At 43.5% G+C, this 20,763-nt stretch overlaps 1 protein-coding gene across 4 annotated transcripts in view; it reads left to right on the forward strand.

Annotated features, from left to right (window-relative positions):
• Window positions 1-20,763, forward strand: part of MYRF (myelin regulatory factor) — a 93,897-nt gene that overhangs the window by 31,880 nt on the left and 41,254 nt on the right. For all 4 annotated transcript variants that reach the window (XM_083580510.1, XM_083580512.1, XM_083580511.1 and 1 more), the window contains exons 2-4: window positions 12,341-12,428; window positions 13,320-13,700; window positions 20,662-20,723. In XM_083580510.1, the coding sequence (XP_083436636.1) occupies window positions 12,341-12,428; window positions 13,320-13,700; window positions 20,662-20,723 (531 nt within the window). The remainder of the gene's footprint in view (window positions 1-12,340; window positions 12,429-13,319; window positions 13,701-20,661; window positions 20,724-20,763) is intronic.

Genomic DNA, 20,763 nt, shown 5'->3' on the forward strand with positions numbered 1-20,763 from the left:
GGAGTTCACGTCCCCCCCCCCAGTCCCCCGAATCACATCACAGGTTGCAAAACAGTCAAAGTCTGTGTTGATTTCCAAGGTGGAAATGGCAAGGAGGGAGGACAAAATAAATGCATTGGTACATTTTATTTCAGGGTGTAATGCTCATCTGCAAATATAAGTTTGGGTCATGTCACTTAAATACAATCCCATGTGTTTTCCCTTATTTGTCATTCGCTTTTAGCATTGCTTCGTGTACCTGAAGTTATACATCCTAAACCCAGTGGGGTGGTACTTCCTGGATTTTAATGTGAACAGAATTTTCCTGTCTCCCAAGATTACCTTGCATTATGGAAGCTTGCATGCTGCGTAGCCGTAACTCTGCTCCATTCAGCTCTTCCCCATTCACCCTCTGCTTTCTCAGGCCTCTGCTTCCCCACCTCCACCCACCCCACCTCACTGGTGTGCACCAGCCTATTAAAATGGCTGACCTTGTCATCTTCTCCAGGTTCTTGCATCTGGTTCTAATTAAGGTAAACCCCTCCCCTCTCTCTCTGGCAGTTCCTCTGCTCTCCCCCACTTTGTGGCCCAGGGAGGATTATAGGTGATTAGAAGATGAGCAACAGAGCAAGTATACAAGCAGGGTGGAGGAAGAGAGGGAGGGGATTTTATAAGTGGAAATACCATATATACCTATCAGCGTATCTTGCAATGTACGTTCTGTTCTTAATCTCTACACTTTGTAAATACAGTGACCTGAAGCACCTTCAGCATCTGCAGAGAACTGCTAAAAAGCCAAAACAGATCTTGCTCCATATGAAGGATATCTCAAGTCAGGGTTCTTAGGGTCAAGTTTGCAAAGTAGGATCTGGAATGAAACTGTGATGGTAGAAAGGTGGTGGTGTTTTTGTTTCAGCTTGCTGATCACAAATTCATTTGCCCTGCAATTTATTGAATCCATCCCTGACCTGGTCACCTAGTACTGGTTTGATGCAGGGGCCACTCTGTGATGTGTGTGTGTGGGGGGACCCATAGGAATTTCTATCCTGAAGGCACTAATGCTGTACAGTGTGCTGTCGTGTGTCCCTTTGGGTCGGAAGGATGGGCTACAAATTCAATAAAATAAAATGCAATAAACAAATTAACTGTTACGGTGTATTCATAGCAGCCCTCCATCATATTCCTACCTTACAAACAGAATGGAGACACTAAATCATTCAAAGCTGCCCAGTGTGCCCAAGGCAGAAGTCCAAATAAACACGATCCATTGTATCACCCCAAGTTCCTTTTTGTACTCTGGCCAAGTTTTGACATTTAGGACTGACAGAGAAAACCAGTCCAAACAGTGGAATTCCTGGCATTCTCACATGTTCAAAGGACTCAACTTTTTCTAGGGCTCTATTCCTTTTGTTAGGCTGGTACTTGAATTAATGCCCTTCTCTCTCTGCCCCCCTCCCCCGCCTCATTCCCCCCAGCTCCTTCCAAATAAACATTTGCACCATTTCCTGACACTTTCCTGCAGTTTGGTAGTAGAGGAAACTGAGGATACCTTAGGATGATAACTGGGAATTCTGGATTTCAGCATGTAAATGCCTGGTTCAGTCCCTTGGGCAGCTGCCTATCTTTCAGTCTGCTCAGTGAGAGTGCAAATGAGAAGTTTGTGAGAGGTTTGGGCACAGGGGTTATTGGAGTAATTGGAAATGCTTCAGAAGGTTTAGGGTTAGTGAAAGGTAGCTCTGAAAAGATTTGTATGCACTTCAGCAGTGCTGGCCTGCCCAAGAGGCAGGCAGAAGCAGCCACCTCAGTGATCTCAAGCAAGTTGGCTTACATGAAAACTCTATTAAAATCAATACAAAGACAACAAAAATGCAAAACCAAGTCTGCATGACTAGCAGTGCTAAAATAGGTTTGAGCCATCAGGTATAAAATCTGCCACCTGTTCATGCCAACCATCAGGGTTTCAAATGCCGGGTTGAACAGAAGTGTGGTTACTAGGAAATGTGCACTGTAACATGAAGGCTGGATAGCTCAGTTGGTTAGAGTATGGTGCTGATAATGCCAAGGTTGCAGGTTTGATCCCCATATGGGAGAGCTTCATTTTCCTGCATTGCAGGGGGTTGTAGTAGGTGATCCCCAAGGTCCCTTCCAACTCTGGAATTCTATTATTGTAAATGGCATAGTAGGCTTTCCCAGGAAAATACCGTATTTTTCACTCTATGAGACGCACCAGACCATAAGGCACACCTAGATTTTGGAGGAGGAAAACAAGAAAAAAAAATATTCTGAATCCCAGAAGCCAGAACAGCAAGAGGGATCTGGCTTCTGGGATAGCCTCTGGCTGTTCTGGCTTCTGGGATAGCCACGCCAAGCCTCTTCAGGGCAGCAGGATGAAGGCTCCCCATGCCCAGAAGAGGCTGTGCGCGGCTAAGGCAGAAGCCAGGAGAGGCATTTCGCTGAAGGGGCGCTGCGCAGAGAGGGAGAGCTGCACAGCGCTCCTTCAGCAAAACGGGAGGAGGAAAAGAAGGGGCTCCGTTCCTCCTCCCGCTTCACTGAAGGGGCGCTGCGTAGCTCTCCCTCTCTGCGCAGAGCCATTCGCTCCATAAGACACACTCACATTTCCCCTTACCTTTTAGGAGGAAAAAAGTGCGTCTTATGGAGCGAAAAATACGGTAACTCCAAAGGTGCAGTGCCCCTGCTCAAAAAACCCTTGCTCCAGAGACCTGGAGATATTATTTCCCATGAGAAACAGGATTCAAAGCAAGGCTGTATATATGGGAGCTGGCATACAGCCTTGCTGTTCTGACTGGCACCTTGATTCACCTGTGGAAGCAAATGGGCAGCCAATGTAGATGGAGGTGACATTTGCACTAGCTGCCTCTTCCAAACAATCTTTGTGAGCTTAGCAAAGCACTGGGTGGTGGTGATGAAAACCCTTGACCTCTAGGGAGGGGCAAGGTGTATTGAATGTTAAAGAAAGAGGACACTGTTGTGACTTGGGATTTCAAGGTAATCAGCATTGGACACCAAACTCTCAGTTCTTGCCCTGTTTCCAATATGATTCAGCTGGGATAGCGCAGTTGGTAGAGCATGAGACTCTTAATCTCAGGGTTCTGGGTTCAAGCCCCACATTGGGCCAACAATTCCTGCATTGCAGGGGGTTGGACTAGATGACCCTGGTGGACCCTTCCAACTCTACAAGTCAATTATTCTTTGATCTGTTTGAATCGTCTGACTTTATGAGGAAGGTTTAACTGCCAAGCAACAAGTTCTGATGTTTAAACTTAAATGAGATCCTCCCCCAACATTTTTGGAATATTTATCAATTTTTAAAAAAAATGCAGACAGGGACAGAAATGAGAGTTCTGTCTCAGAAGAAAAGAACCAAGAGAACATGTTTGATATTATTTATTTGTTTGTTTCATTTACATACCACCTTTTCCTCAAGGTTGTATACACGGTTTTCCACCTCCTCAGTCAATCCCCACCACAATGCTGTGAGATAGGTTAGGCTGAGAGGCAGTGACTGGCCCACTGAGATTCATGACTGAGTGGGGATTTGAACCCTGGTCTCCCAGGTCATAGTCTGACACTCAGTGATTTTAATAGGAGATATTAAACCACATACTCACTTTATCCATTGATGTGAATGAAGTTTAAACATGCAATTGTGCATAATTTAGATCCCCCATGCCTATTTTTTTAATACCTAATGAAAGGATACTCAACTTTACCGGTAATCTAGTTGCTTCAAGAAAATGCATATGTAACTAGATTTTTTTTTCATATATGCAGCATTCCACATGATTCTGAACTATTTTCCAATTTTAATGTTGCTCTAGCTGTAATTAACATTCTCAAGTAGTTGGCAGCGAGTAGGTTTTACTCTCTCTTTCATCAGTCCCAAAAGATGTAGTGAAAGAGAGAACGTGACTTACTGTGCCTGAGACAACAAAAAGCCTCTTTCCGAAAGCTCATAATCCTCCGATAGTCCCACCAGATGTGCATTATATATGCACTTGGATATGTCTGTTGGGGTTCCACGGATGTGAGTTGACTGAAAGATGGTGCAAGAGCAGCCTGTACATATTTGCTTGCTAATATGTAGGTGTGGATGTTCTGCCGCTTGGTTTGTTGCTATCTGATTCAATGTTTTGTAGAGAAATGTCGAAAAGGGGATTTCACTGAGGTTTGGAAACATTGGGGCTTGTTAAACACTGGCTACGTTCAAATGTCACAATAAGCCAGAAACTCTGGCTTACGGTAGTTTACTGGGATCGAGCAGTGAGCTGCTGCCCAATCACTCCTGTTTGTTCCACTTTTGGCATGAGCAGGAGAAGCAAACCAGGAAATGGCAGTTAAGCTTAACTTTCTATTACAGTCATACCTCGGGTTGAAGTTGCTTCAGGTTGAGCGTTTTCAGGTTGCGCTCCGCGGCAACCCGGAAGTAACAGAATGCGTTACTTCCGGGTTTCGCCGCTCGCACATGCACAGACGCTCAAAATGACGTCATGTGCAGAAGCGGTGCAGACGCGGGTTGCGTTCACTTCAGGATGCGAACGGGGCTCCGGAACGGATCCCGTTCATATCCAGAGGTACCACTGTATAACCAAATCTGGAGTTTTGGTTTGGTCCTCCCAAACAAGCCACAATTGCTAGCCAACCCGAAGCTATGATTTGTTGTTGAACTTGCTTGTGGATTGTGGACTCTGTAGTAGAAAACAAAACACCATTGTGGGTTTGACTGTAACAGGAAACCAGGGGGGGATTCAAACAGGAGTCACAAGGCAGCGTGCTACCAATAAACCTCTGGCTCATTGTGACGTTTCAAATCGGGCATGCAGAACTTTGAAATGATAAGGATGCAACAATTAAAAGAACTTTCTCTTCATTCTTTGATTGCTAAATGATTGTCTGCATCAGGGGCAGCCAACATGGTGCCCTCCGGATGTTGTTGGATTCCAACTCCCATCTGTCCCAACTAGCATGTCCAGTGGACTGGGATGATAGGATTTGTGGTTCACCTTGGCTACTCTGGTCTAAGTGGAAAGGTCTTTAGCACTTCTAGAAAATATGGAGCCTATATTGGCTTTCTGGAGAAAGATGCTTTCAAAGTAGCTGGGAGGCACTACTAATAAATTCTTCCCTTGATATCATTGCTAGTCTAGTTTGCCACATAGGTGACATATGAGGAGACTGCTTTGAGATTGTAAAAGGAGGTAGGAAAAGAGCCAATACCTAGAGTAACTGAAGCCTAAGCCATTTGGCAATAGTCTTCAGGAGCATCTCAACACAAGGTGGAATACCTCAGTCTAGTCTTGAGGTTGGACTCTTTAAATAAAAGAGAAAGACCACAGCTCCCTAACTTAACAGAGTCAATAATATTGGTAAAATACCGTACTCAAGTTCTCACTATGTAAGCCAGCTGCTGGTATATATTGTACTTAATTTGTACCTAATATTGGGATATAGCTTCCAAATGTACCTGTTAGACAGGTGAAGTTTAAGGCTGACCTGAATGTTCTCATGTGAACTTATTCCACTCAAAACAAATATTTGGATATGTAGTGCCATCTAAAGCCAAATCAGAGCGAGGGTTATTCTTCCTGCTCTTCCTCTAGTGAGCTGTGGGTGAAATAAAAAGAGAAAATGGAACCTAGCAGCACCGCGAAGCATGACTGCTGCCACTGCCAGGACAGCTGGTAAATGGAGTGAACTTTGTATGGCCCCCAGAAAATGGTATGTGTTTGTGTGCTTCAGCTCCCTATGTAAAATACTATCTTTATTTAAATTCTGGGTTTATAACAGCCCTTATAATAGCTGTGTCTGAATGTAATACTGAGCCACAGTTTGGTGCTACAGAAAGGATCATGGGTCATCCTTGGGCTCACAGGTTCTGCTTCCCCTCTTCCCCTTTGGTGCATCAGTGAGAGGAGACCGGAAACTTTCACATTCACTTACTCGTTTTATCTCAACCAGTAATTGTGGTTAGTGCTAATTATTGTTTAGGGTAGTCTTCCCTAACCTGGTGCCCTCCAGCTGTTTTTTGGCAGAATCTGATGGGAGTTGTAGTCTAAACCAGCTGGTGGATACAAGTTGGAGGAGAAATCTGTTTTAAGGAAACAAACGGGTATCAGAAACCACAGTTTGAAAGTGGCTTGTTTTCTAGGGGCCTAAACTTTGTAGTATAACTAATCACAGTTTGTCCAGGTTGGACATATTAAGTAACATCATCTAGCTGAAAGTGAAGCAATAGTTTCTTCCTTGTAACCAAAATGGAGGATGAAGGGGAAGGCAGGCTTGGCCCTGAAGATTGTGTACCAAATCATTATATTATGTGCAAAGCAAGGCCTAAGGTACACTCTACCAAAATTGTTTTGTTTTGCCTGTTAAGTGCTGAAGATTGACAACAAAGGAAAGTTATTAAGTTCTATAAATAACAATATATTTAAGCTGCATTTCTGAAGGATGTTTATTGTTTCTGCTAATAACTATGTTATACTTGAAAGGCACATTGCAACTTTGCAGTAGAAGGTATAGTATTGTTGGAACTGTCACTGAGGAACAGCACTGAAATTGTGAAAAGGAATAAAATGATAGGTTTGTGTGGCACACTGTGGGGGAAAGCAGCTTAAAATAATATGTTAAGAAATGTAACTTTTGAAGTGAAGGTTTACGGCATTTCCTAGGAGGGCTTTTCATTTGCCAGGCCACAAGGAAGCTTGTTGTTCTTCCAGTTTGCTGCCTCAGTCTGCTTCTTCCTCATAAAGTAACTCCTATTTTCACCCGGCACCAAAGTTCAAATGCCAGGCTTGTGGGCCTTTGGACTGGAGCTTAGGAAGAGACTAGTAAGGAGCAGGTTGAACCACGCACCATAGATAACAAAGGGCTCTGACAGGGTTAGCACTTGGAAGTTTTTGCTTGGGGAAGATGAGCGCTGACCGAGTGCATTTTCTATTCCATGTCTGTCTTATTGGAACTGGGAAGAAAGGATTTCTCCCATTTGGGGAGTTTTGAGTGCGTTTGTGTTCCTCTGAAGCTTTCTGCTCCCTTCTAATCTCTCGTTAGAAAGGGAAGGGGGCAAAGGGGCATTGTTTAATGTTGTTAGGAGCTCGTGACTCCAAAGAGCAGCATTAGCTTATAATTAATCACCTAAGCTGGCTTTTGGTAACAAGTCTTTACTGAATAGAAGTTTCGAGCAACAAGATGCTCTTAAGAGCTCGCACTCGGCTGCAGACATTCCAGAGATACTTTTTGCTCCCAAAGAGATGGATGGACAGACATACGAAGGAGCTTGCGAAAAGGCAAACCACGAACAGGTTTGGGGAAGCGATTCCCACTGTTTGAGGTGGTTCAGGGGGAAGAACACAAGATGGGAGCCCGTTGTCTTGTGCTGCATTAAGTTCGTAAGAGATGAGTATTTTTAAAAAAATTAACCTGGGATGGATACAGAGCATGCTGCTCCAACAGAACTGGTATGTCACCAAAGCTAGGGTAGCTGGCTCAAGTGCCTCTAGCCTAAAGCTGAGAAAAGCCCTGTGGAGGATTTGCTTACGGTATTTTTAGCAAGAAAAGAACAACAGTCCCCTCATCAACTCACTCGCAACCACTTAACAGGAGTCGGCACTCTTTTCTAGGGTTGCTTATCAGTTCTGTTGTAACTCCCCTAAGCTATCCAGTTGACACACCTTCCCCCGTCTGGTTGCTTATCTCACCTTTGCTTGCATCTCCCTTAAGTGTTCATGAAAGTGACCTTCAAGGCAAGGTGGCCAGAAGGTAGGAGTTGACCTGCCACCAAAGCCAGAAAGGTAACACTGTGGAACAGTCATGCCTGACACAAATGGCTTGAGGGAGCAGCAGCCAACATCAGGATCTCTCCCAATGCACACAGAACTCTTTGGAGGCAGCATGCCTCTTTCTTCTAAGGATATGTATTGTAATCATATCATTCCCCCTGCCCCTACAAACGATTTTTCTCACTGAACCTTTCATAAGCTTTCTGTTCATATCAACACATTTTTTTTTAAATGTGTGTGTGCTGAATTTAGTCAATCATTTTTGTTTCCAACCATAGCATCACAAAGCAAGGCTCCATTATTGCTGTATAAATTTATTTATTTGTTACATTTATATCCCACCTTCCCTCCTCCCCCAAGGAGCTCAAGGTAAGGTGTGCATGGTTCTCTCCTTCCCCATTTTATCCTTGCAACAACCTTGTGAGGCAGGTTAGGCTGAGAGACTTGCTACTGGCCCAAAGTTACCCAGCGAGTTTCATGGCTGAGCAGGGATTTCATGGCCAAGCATTCCAACATACTAAATACTGCACTACATGGATGTAACAGTTACATAATTAGGGGATATTATGTCCCTTTGGTCAGGATTTACATAACAAACCCCTTCAGTGGGAGCCCTGCACAAGGGCTTCTTCTTGCACTGTGGGGCTTTCCCTTTTCCTCCCCTCACGACCCCCCCAATTGGCCTAAGGGGTTCAGAGGAGCCCCTAGAAGGGGTGAGGGCAGGGTGGAAATTGTTCCATCTGGCAAGCTGATATGCTTGTGCAGACAAGACGTCATAATAACGTGATGTTGAATTCTACCCATTGAGTTTAGTTCTGCTCACATTTTTCTACAGCTTTTCCTCCATTGAGGTTAATGTACAAACATCTTTATTAAACACTGAATTGACCCCTGGGTCAGATGTAACTGCTCTGCTAAAAAAAAGTTTCCTGGAGGAATACCGTTGATGACTAGCAGATAAGGGCTTTCACTTTACCTCCCCAAATTACAACATTTCAGACTCTTTCTGATTATTTAATGGTTTACTTAAAAAGACTTATTTTGTCCTTTTAGGTCCAACTCATTTTGGGACGGGGACTTGTCTATTTGCCCTATTTGCCACAGCATCATAGACACTGAAGACATGCATAAATAACAACAGCATGCTGTATGTTATGATACTTCAGATTTGGATGATTTGATGCCTACTATAATATTTATGCACTTTATAAACATGTAACTAAGAATATAAATAAAGGAAACTTTATTATTTAAAATATTCCAGTCCATAGAGCTGTTACTTGCTACAGTTTTTTTTTTCATACGTAATGAAAACTTTTAAGACACAAATACAATGCCATATTGTTCTAGTCCCTATATGAAATGATTTCATCATTTATTTTCCCCAGACTTAAGCATGGATGTCTTTGGTGAACATTATATCAACAAATACATAATCTCACAACCATCTTGTGAGTTGGCAGTTTCTTTAGTTCATTACCAGCTGGATTTTAGTTATCTTTTGGGGTCCAGCAGTTTTGCTGGTACAGTGGTACCTCGGTTTAAGAACAGCCCTGTTGCAAACTATTCGGTTTATGAACTCCACAAAACCAGAAGTAGTGTCCCGGTTTGTGAACTTTACCTCAGTCTAAGAACAGAAACTGAATGGTGGAAGGGCACCGGCGGCGGGAGGCCTCATTAGGGAAAGTGTGCCTCAGTTTAAGAACGGTTTCAGTTTAAGAATGGACTTCCGGAATGGATTAAGTTCGTAAACCAAGGTACCACTGTATTTCATCAAAGGCTTAAAGTTCCTAATTTTGCATATGTGTAGTAAGTTTCCGTTTGCTATTAGTTGAGCATTTATGGCCTTCTCTCTAGAAGGGCTGGAGACTTGCTCCTTTTTCTAAATGAAAGCTCTGAGTCTGGGGACACTGATAGGCTTGTGCTGTAACTCCTAAGAATCAGGTGATCTTCACCCAAGAATTCCAACTGTACTGAATGGGATAAGTGGATACCGTATTCTTCCATGTATAAGACTAGGTTTTCTCCCTAAAAAATAATTTCAAAAATTAGGGGGCGTCTCCCCCCTTTTCTTAAATCTGTCCCCCCAAATAGGAGGCATCTTATACATGGGGGCGTCTTATAGACGGAAAAATACGGTACTTATAGACAGTGATGAACTGTTGCTGATACAATAGGCATTGACAAGAGTGCTGTACAGTAGTAGACTATCCCATGTGATTTCTCTCTGGTGTGGCAAATCAAAGGTTGTATGCTTTATTATGAAATTGTGTCTCTGACCTACCTTTTCTCAGTTTGTATGACCAAGGGAAAAAGTGCCTCTAATTTTTCTCCCCCCTTCCACCCACCCACCAACCAACCCTTTTGGCAAAATTCCTCACTGGATTTATTTCTGCTGATTTGCTTGTCTTGGTATGAAAGGGATTTTCGCAGGGTAAAATTCTGATAGGTTGAAGCCCCCTGTTTTCCTCCCCTCCTTTCCCCCTTTTTCTTTTTGGTTGGTTGGTTGACTAACCTTTACCCAGAATGCTGTTAAGGGGTGGGGAGTGAGAGACGCCTTTGACTGTGTGTGTGCGCTTGTCTGGTGAGCGAGGGACTTCTCATTCTAATCTAATGTGATTGAGCCATTCAGGAAAAGGTTGTCTCTTCATTATCTGAGCTGTGGGCGAAGGACTCCCTCCCTTTTTCTTGATAATGCCTTTGGCACTTAGGAATTGTGCACAAAGCTTCAGACTCCTGGAGAAACAGATAAAGCGGGAGGTTTATTTTTATCAACAAACCCAATCCATTTTTCAGTGCAAGAGAAGAGAAAGAGGGAACTTCCTGGAAGAAAGGAAAAGAAAGTCCAGTCATTCTCTAAACAAGACAGGATACACCATACATTTAAAGCTTATATCACCCCACTCAAAAGAATCCTGGGAGCTGTAAGGGGGCTGGGAATTGTAGCTCTATGAGGGTAAACTACAGTTCCCAGAATTCTTGTGGTGGGGTATGATGGGTATGCAGCTGAGGCATGAAAAGGGATATGGTAGTGGAGTAATGGGGAAGAGCTGATAGTCTGTTCCAAAGAGGCACAGAAGGAAAAGTGGTGGGACCAAGGCTTTTGTAATAGCTTTTTGGTAGGACCAAGGCTTTTGTAATAGCATTTTAACCCAGCTGTGGCATGGGAATGGTGTAGTGAGCTGCCCGAGTGCTGCCCCCCACAGGCAAACCAGACACAGGTAGCTGCACAGCAGGCATGCAAACATTTCCCCTCATAAAGCAAATAGCAGCTTGGGAAGAGGGCAATTTTCATTAGGAAGATTGAGGGGACAGTTAACCCCCCTTTCCCAGAACCATAGGCCCAATCTATTGACCCCTTGCTATTTTCAAAAATTGCAAAAGAAATGGGAGATTTGATCAAGGATATCCATAGTCTCGTCTAGTTTGGTCTTCAGGGTCACAGGCAATAAGTGCAACTGGATTTTTTCCTCTCTCCTCAGTAAATGCAATGGTTCTTATTAAGACTATTAATCTCTAGGAAGAAACAATTTTTTTACCAGGACTAAATGGCAACTAAGTAATCCTAACAGTTTGCAACTCTTTCTAGGGACAAGCCAGTTGTTATGGTCTATGCCTATTCATTCATTTACTGCCCCCCTCTTTACTGGGGTTGTTCTTTTGGTTATCTATGTTTACCCACGTTGTTTATTGTATGTATTAGACACTTTTATTTTAAATTACTCTTTATTGTTCTGTGCATGAGTTTTGGACTTGGGCTCCTTTCCTCTGCACAAACACAAGGACAAATTCAAAAACTTTTGCTTCCATTCATATCTGGATATCCATGGTTTAACAGAATATCTGAGCCCTAAATTGTGATTAATCTTAATTATGTTTCACAGAAACAGGACAGCTTCATAAACCAAGGTTTGAAGTTGCCTTGCTTCAGTAAACTATAGTTAAGACTAACCATAGTTTGTCCACTATGTTTAAGACTAAACTGAGGATACAGCCACATTGGAGGAAGGAAGGGGAGGGAGAGAGACAGTAGATTGAGTCTCGGCCAGGTGTGTTCGTAAAGTGTTACACCCAGAAAAGGTCTAAATTATCATTACAGTACTGCTGTTTGTTCCTTAAAGTAACATTGACTGAAATGTCTTCTATGATAAGGGTGATTCTGAAATACTATAAAAGTTCAAAAATAATACTTTTTTTATTATCCCCTTCCTAAACAATTGTTCCTCTAATTTGACTCAAATCCCTTAGCCATTTCTGAGCCCTACTGAATAAAATGGTTCCTCCATCCATCTTTTGTGCCCTCTACTTCTGGTGTCCATTCTTCCGTTGTCCATCTCTTGGCCTCCAGCTGATGTTTCTGGAACAATACCCCATTCTTCAGATCTGAATCTGATGCCACTTCCTCCTTCAAATATCCATTTTAAAGCCAATTCAGTTCCTTGACTTAAGCCAGTGTTTTTGTTCTGGGGAATTTCCATCATCAGAGCTCTGTCTGGCCCTGAGGGAACAGTGGCACTTTGTCTGAATTTTGCTAATAGCTTTCCCTGTGCAACCTGTTTTTGTTTCAGGTCATGATATTAATGGAGCACTGGAACCATCAAACATTGACACCAGCATCCTGGAAGAATATATTGGCAAGGAAGACTCACCAGATATGTAAGTGCGTTCTTTTGCACCTGTGTTCCTAATAAACAGTGATGGTTGCACGATGCCGTGAGGGTGACCATGGTGGCTGCATGGTGTGATCATATTTCCTTTGCTATCTGTCTTCCACACAACTGTGCTCAGCTGTCTATCCCTACCAGGTCCACAGTTCTTCCTAAATCTTTCTTTTGATTCTTCTTTTCTTGAGAGCCATTGGTTAAGTTTTTGATTCCAGACACCTGAGCTCAGTTGTGTGTTATCCAAAGGAATATCTTTGGGGTTGCTATTACCAGACTTTGCTATATAGGAAACAGTTAAAAGGAAATGGATACCTTTAGTGTAAGTAGAAGGTTGTGGGGGATTTAAGTCTGACTGTCACGCAAGAGAGAACCCGACAGGAGCTTACATTTTGGGCTAAGTGGTGCTGCATTGGTTATATGTCTTCTGTGTGCTGCATTGGATGGCACTTAGTGGCACAGGGCCACAAGCAGCCAGAAGATCACATCTTGTTGACCAAGAATAAGCTTGGTGAGTATTTGAAAGGTGATTTTCAGAAGAATATCCAAGGCGTGTGCCTGATTCTTTCTTGATCTCATTGTGGAACAAATGCCAGAGAACAGTGCTGATGCCTGTTGCCACACACACATGCACCATAAATGTGGTTGTAATCTCCACTTTCAAGTTAGCCATCACATTTCTATTTCCATGCCATATCATGGATCAAATGGCATTATATGTTTTCAGACATTCTGTGGTGGGGGTTTTTGTTCTTTCAGTGGAGAATTAATGATGTAATGAACCAACATCATTCAGTGTATAGCTATTGAGTCACCCTGTATGGCTGCAGATTGAAAAGTGCAATATGCACATGTTACTCAGATTGTTTTAACTTCTCTTCTACAGTTCCGATTTGGACTCCATCTCTGAAATCCCAGCCTCTGCTGGCTACCCTCATGCCCAACCTTCCAGCTCTGCCAGTGTCGGTGTATCTGTCTCCAATGCTGGCCATGCTTCTAATGCTGCATCTAGTGGTCCCCTCCATCATGGCCTTCCAAGCACCCAAGTCCCCATCCGGCACGGTCTCCACCATGGCCCCCCTGGCAGCCAAGTTCCAATCCGGCATGGCCCCCCATTGCCCAGTCCATGTGGACCCAGCTACAGTACTCACCTCAACTGCAATAACAACAATGGCATGGTGATGCCCAAGGGGTACCTCAGCAGCCACTGCCTGACCAACATTGCCCCTCCAATCAAATCAGAGCTGAAGGCCTCCTACACACCTGGGTAAGTGATGCTAAGTAAAGGAGGAGGAGGAGGTGATGGGGTGGTGGGAGGGTGCAGTTCTAGGGCCTGAGAGTGGTAAGTTGTATCTGAATGATTCTGCTAATTCTCTTATGACACTTACGGCAGTCTAAATCGAAGAACAGTGGTGTGTTCTAAGAAAGAAACCTTCATTCGTAGGAACTGGGTTTCTGGAGGAGAGCTGGCAAAACCTCCTAGGCTCACGGAATGATCTACTAAAAGAGCCAGGACTTGAGTGACTTTGGGAGGAGGGGAATGAGCTGAAATGTTGGCGCATGAATGGTAAAAATTAGAAAGCTAAAACCACATTTTAGATTTTGAAACACCAACAGATAATTTATATAGAGTTAAGTATGGTGGTATTCAGATTATTGTTGGTTATGGTTATCACTGATGGAACTTAATTGGACACTTCATGGATATTTACAATGGTTACAAACAAGGCCAGTTGTCTGTGCAGCCTGCAGGTGAAAATAGGAAGGCTTACAAGTTGCAGGACGTGGATTTTAGGCATTTTTAGGGGAAATGAACAGGCTGCAGTATTGAATGTACCCTTGCTATCTTTCCAGGGGAAAAGTATGTGCCTGTCAGGAAACTATTCCAAAGGGATGTCTGACCAAAACTCTATTTTATGGCACTAAAACAAGTGATCCCAGGGAGTGCCCTAGATATTGTTTTTATTAGGCTTGAAGAGCATGGAGTCTAATCCAAATTTCTACTTCCTTACAATTGACACTGGATATAGCCTTTCAGAGGAAAATGATAAATATCAGTTAGGTGAATTTAGGGAAATGATGTGTTTCCCCTGTTCTGCCAAGGTGAATCATGACTAAATGGGAGAAGGACATTCATTGGATCAAGAAGAATGGAATGGTGGCAGGAGCTCATTGCTATGGGAGTTTGTGAAAGTGATGCTTTTGTGGAAGGGACTTACTGGGGCAAACAGGAAATAGATAATGGAGGAGGAGGAACTGAGCTTTGGTGGACAGAAATCTGGATTTCTTGCTAAAGCTGTCTTACATGTGCATACCCAGTCAGTTATGTCCTGGCTCACTGTGACCTGTGAGCTTCTCAGACTTTCCATGCTCATGAACCTTTTGACTCGCTGAGGAGGAAGGGCCAGTTACAGACTACTGACAGCCACTGCAGTTGTTGTGAGGGAAGCAGAAGATCAGTTCGGCTGCTGGGGGTGGGAACTTCGCATGATGATTAAGAACTAGATGGGCTGTAAATGGGAAGCAGGGGGCTAGGGGAAGGTAAGTCAGCCTGAACTTCACAGGCAGATTTGAAGTACATGTCCAATTTTTTGGTGTATGTCCTATAGATATGAATGTCAATCCTAGAGTTGGGAGAGAGGGTTTTATGGATTTGATATTTATGTACTTGTACAGCACTTTGGGGATGAATGAAAAACTGATTTAGAGGTCCTCATTTCACAGGCAGGTCTTGTTTTCTCACCAGTTGGAGTTACTCTTGCTGCTGTATTTGGGACCAAAGAATGTGCTGAGTGCATCAAATATCTAATGTTAAGATATGTCTGAATAACTAGCACTCTGTGCCTTCAGCCCAGAGACTGGTTCTTCATAAGCTAGCAGAATGTGGAGGATCACAGAGGATGATCTGATGCTGTGATGCCATAAACGAAGCAAATTATTGGTCTGCATGCAGCCTTCCACTTCTGAATGGTTCTAATACACTTGCAACCACCGTCATTCCAATAAGGGTGTGGGGTTTTTTGTTTTTGTTTTTTGCTGTATACTACCTGTGGGGAAATGCAGGAATAGAATCAGAGTTTCTGTTATCCACTTGAGGCACAGGTTAATGTAGAATTAAATCTTTACTCTGGAATCCCAGTTAAGATCCCTAAAGCTTGTCTGAACATTAGCTAAAGGTATTACATGCTGAGAACCTTGGGGAAGCATCTAGTTTGTTTGTTCATTTGTTTCAAAGCCTTAGACCAACAGGATCAAGTAATAATGTGCTGCTTTGTTTTTCAGCCTAGCAATTGAAAATGTATTTTCACACTCTGCTAGGAATGGCACCTCTGATGTTCCCTTTCTTGAATTCTTTGTGCACACTTCTGCTTTCCTTACTGGTCTCAGAGGAAGAACTCATTAACATTGTACTGAAGCACTTTTTCAATAGAAATAGAAATTGGGGGGAAATGAAGGATTAACATATAAAACAAGTAAATATAAATAAGCACATTTTCCGTGTAATATTTACATTTATATGCTTTTATATCTATCCTTTATCATTTTTTTAAAAAAGATAAAAATAAAAGCTACCCTGTCCTTATAAATACTATCCAGCACTGCTAGCCTACAATAGAATCCCATCCAAAAGTTAGTACTCCTTGATTCATCTCCTTCCTTTTACCACAGCAATTGGGGTCCCTTTGTTCTGAATGTTACTTGGAAAGGGTTTCCTTTTTTCCTTCCCATGCAAGATCCTTTTTCTTCTGCCAAGCTTTCTGATCAGTTCTCTGGATCAAAGATTGCAAAACCAGCAGTGCTCCTTGTGGGATGCACCCTGCCAGGTGGGCTCACTCCATGGATTGGCCCAGCCTGGCTGTGCTGCGAAGGATATATGCAAACACTTCTGTAAATATTTGGCTAGGAAACTGAAAAGGTACAGGGCAGGAGAATCTAATGGACAGACAAGAAGAGAAAGTTATTCAAAGCAAGTCTACTGGGGCCTTGAAAAGAGCAAATAAATCTGTCAAGTTTGCCCTCCAGAAGGTGCACATCTCACTTAGAGCTGGGTCACAACAAGAAGAATTTCAAATGAGGCTGTGCCATAGATAATCCACTGACCTAAAATTAAGGTCAAGGCTAGCTAACTGGCGAGAACACAAGTGTGAGGGTCAGGAGAAAGAGGTGAGAGTCCCAGAAGATAGGTAAAGGTAAAAGGAGCCCTGACCATTAAGATCCAGTCTCTGGGGTTGCGGTGCTCATCTCGCTTTATTGGCCGAGGGAGCCAGCGTACAGCTTCCGGGTCATGTGGCCAGCATGACTAAGACGCTTCTGGCGAACCAGAGCAGCGCACGGAAACATCGTTTACCTTCCCGCCGGAGCGGTACCTATTTATCTACTTGCACTTTGACGTGCTTTCAAACTGCTAGGTTGGCAGGAGCTGGGACTGAGCAACGGGAGCTCACCCCATCGTGGGGATTCGAACCGCTGACCTTCTGATTGGCAAGTCCTAGGACCTGTGTCTTAATGCAGAGGTGGGGAACCTGAGGGCCACATTCCCCTGTGGACAGCATTCCTGGGGCCTCATACTGGTGGTGAGCAGGGCCAGGTGCAAAAGCTGTCACAGCAATGGATGTGAATCTTACCCTTGTATAGTAAGTTACATTCCAACCATGCAAAGGCAGAGGTTTACACATCAACCTTCATCCTCTTTCCAGGTAAACTAGAGACACTGTCACAGTTCAAGGGCACGTTCCGACCCAGCAAAGCAACCAAGGAGCACCTGCCCTGTGAAGGTCACCATGTTTGGTGACCTGGGAAGACCCCTGAGGGCTCAGTTCAGAAGCCTGGACATTTAGCCCCCTGAGCCTGAGGTTCCATAGCTTTGCTGTAAGGAACAGAGGCATGAGGAGCTTCGTGACATAAAGTGCTATTTTGAGAACCAAAGAAGGGCTGTGCTGTATGCTTCCTCTGCCTTCCATAGCTCTACTAGTCATGGCTTCTAATTAGTGGTGAGAGGCAAACATCCTGCTCATTGTGTGCAGTTGGGCTAAGCTGGTGCTTGGAGGAAGATAGGCAGAACCTTGGGAAAGTTACCAGTGTGTTCCTTGCCATATTTTTTTGCTGAGAAGATCATCTTCATCTCCATTTTGTTGTTGGGGTTCTCATCAGAAATAGCACAGGCTGGCGTCATGGGGGATGGCTGCCTTTGCTAGGTGTGCTGGCGATGGAGCACAGAGCCATCTCTCTCCTCTTTGTTCCTAAACCCCTTGTGGAATACATTTGTGCCTAAGCCACCTCTCATTTGGATACACAGCAGTTTGCTGAATCCAACAGCCTGGCCATCTAATTCTCCCCATTTCTTCAGCAACCCTTGTCTCTCTTTGCTGGTGCATCTCCTTCCTATTCCTTTCCTAGACTACAGCTCCTGCTATCCCTGGCCATTCGTCATGCTGCCTGGGGTTGATGGAATTCCAACAACATCTGGAAAGCACCACGTTCTTCTCTCAGTCCACAGTCTGTAAAAAATGTGTAACTATAATTTTCCTGACCTCTCAGAATATTACACATATCTATACTCACCCACTTATTTTAACAGCCTTGCTGAAAGTCTGATATTTTTGACTTCTATTCCCCTTTCTCCTAGGTGTGTACACTTGGAGCCATAGTACTCCGCCATTTCTTTTCCATCTTCATCCAGCCTGTTGCTATTTTTTTCCCCTGAAACTGCCAAGAACAGATCTTCTGTTTCTAGTGCTTTAAAAAAAATGCTTATCCATGCCCTGGTTCTCTCTTCTCTTGGCAATTGGAAGTTTCTCTTTGTTAAGATTTTGTTCCTCTCTAGTCAACTCAGAATAGCTTTTTAAAAGAATGATATACTTCTCTCCAGATAGATAGATAGATAGATATCTGTCATCACTTCACCCTCATTTTTTAAAGCCCACCACTATGTATCTAGCAGTATAGGGCTTGGAACTAGATTTCCTGTCTCATCCTCTTTGGTTATTTTTTTACACTCTTGCTGCATCATGCCAGCAGCAATAGGCCATCTGAGGTCTCCATACATTTCCTGGCTGCTTTCTTTCACTTTTCAAAAAGCAAGCAGGGAAATGTATAACTGAAAGCAACTCTTAGCTAACAGGGTAATGCATTCTCCATAGTCTATTTATCCCTTGCCCTCTTTACTCATGTTGCCAACAAAGCGTGTACTTTATGTGGACTTCAGTGATACTAACACTTCTTTATCCAGCTTAATAGCTGAGGCTACCAACTGACAATTTAGACATTGCTACTTGTGCGAGTTTAATAATCTGAGTTGTATTGGAAAGGTCTGTCATGAGCTAGTCTTCACAGAAGTAGCCCGATTAATAGCACAGGTGAGGATGTCAGTGTTGTCCTGAAGTGACTTTCCATTAACTCACTTGGTTTCATTAGACTTCAACATCCATTCCCTCCCTTCCCCATTTCAGTCTCATCTTGCTGGCTTTTGTGTTTACTTGACCTTGCCAGTCAGCACAATCGCAGTCTCCATCAGCTACAGGTAGGTGTGTTTGGAGACTGGATCTCAGTTTATGAACCAGTAGGGAAGTTTTCAAGGCTCTCTTCTTGTAGTTGCAGGTGCTTGGGATGAAATTTATTTGAAAGGGAAAGAAGTGTACTGTAGCTCTTAATTTTGAAGGGCATGGAGTTGGGGGCTGAAGAGTGGACGCTAGTTGTTCTAATGTCGACTGACTCTCGTTTTGAATCCTCTGTTGGAAACATACCAAAGAAAAACCCAGTTTGAGCTAAGTACCTAAAGACCCCTGAGATTTGTTACTTGTTTGTTACTCAGCAAAGCACTGTGCACATTAATGGCACTCTATAAGTCTTTTTCTTCTTCTTTGGTGATCACTCGTAGCCGAGTAAGATTGTCTTCCATAAACACGGTTTTAACAATGTGTCCATAAGTGACTGCGGAGGCCAATTCTGGATCCACACGTCCTTCCACAGTGGGGACATTGGTTTCCAGGCGGGAGTTGATCATGGTGTGGATTTGCCAAGCGTGCCTTCCTCTTAGCATGTTTCTCCCTTGCGTCCTGAGTTCAAGTGTCTTCAAAGCCCATGACATCTTTGGTAAAGGCTGTTCTCCGATTGGAGCGCTCGCAGGCAAGTGTTTCCCAATTGTTGGTGTTTATACTACATGCTACACAGGAAGTTAACAAAATGGGACTCATCCAATGTAAAAGACTGAAAAGGAGAACTAATTTCAGTATCTTGAGGATTATTGCACTTCTTAATCAATTCCCAATGGATTAAGTATAGTTTATTCATTGTTGTCCCATTTCTTGTAGAAAAGTCCCTGGGGAATGCCTGTTTTTGCTGAAATGTGCCAGACATTAATAAAAAGTGCCTTATTCTCTGGCAGAAAGCTAACCAGCAACAAAAACTCTAAAATCAGAATTCTTTCTTGTCGTTAAATAGAATGTTTTGGTTTACTTTGCAGTGGCTGTGGCCAGACCCTTTTCTCTTGCCTGCTTCTGGCTAGCTTTGTCAATTTCAGTCAAGGGGCTCCACATGTAGCCTCAGGTATACTTGATGATGGGATAATCTGGCCCTTAGACTCATGGCTTTTTCTTCGGATGGGTCAGTTTTTGTAACAGAGCCAGATTCCCCAAAAACCTCCTCTGTATCTGTTAATGATCTTTTTCTGGGGAACAGATACATTTCTGTTTTGGCTTCTTTTAGCTTAGCAAGAGCTGCTGAGCGAAGAGAAGAGTCTTATTAGGAGATCAACAAAGTGGCCATGAAGTTAGATGCCTATGAATAAAATCAAAGGGCTCACTGTGGGAATAGCATAGGCTGGGTGTGAAATAATACTAGTTTAAACAGTCTCAAACTCTTTAATAGGGAGGTGCTGTAGTGAGTAGTTAAGGGGGCTAGACATGGTGGGCTTCCTGGCACTTTGGGGAGTGGCCAGTGGTTGGGTCTTTTGCTGGAGGGAGAATTTGTGCAGGAAGACCTGTCTGTAGGAGGGCACATTGACTGACTTCAGTATCAGGAGGATTTGTATTGGCGAACAATTCCAGAAAAATGCACGTCAAGTCCATTGTTAATCTCTACCAGCTGAGGGTGCTGCAGGCAGTGGGGTTATCCGTGGAATTGTTGCTTCTCCTCAAGGTTTGAAGGATATTTTGCATTCTTTCACCTTATCAATTTCTCAAGACGCTTGTTTGACCTTTCCCTCTATTTTTTTCTCCATTGCTCTTCAGCACTTTACCCGACTCTCCCCCGGACTCTGGATCAGAGGCATACTCCCCCCAGCAGGTGAATGGTAAGTGCTCAGATTCAAGCCCAAACACACCGGCGTCCCC

Source organism: Podarcis filfolensis, assembly GCF_964270895.1.
Source record: "Podarcis filfolensis genome assembly, chromosome: 1".
In the NCBI taxonomy this organism is placed as follows: Eukaryota; Metazoa; Chordata; class Lepidosauria; order Squamata; family Lacertidae; genus Podarcis; species Podarcis filfolensis.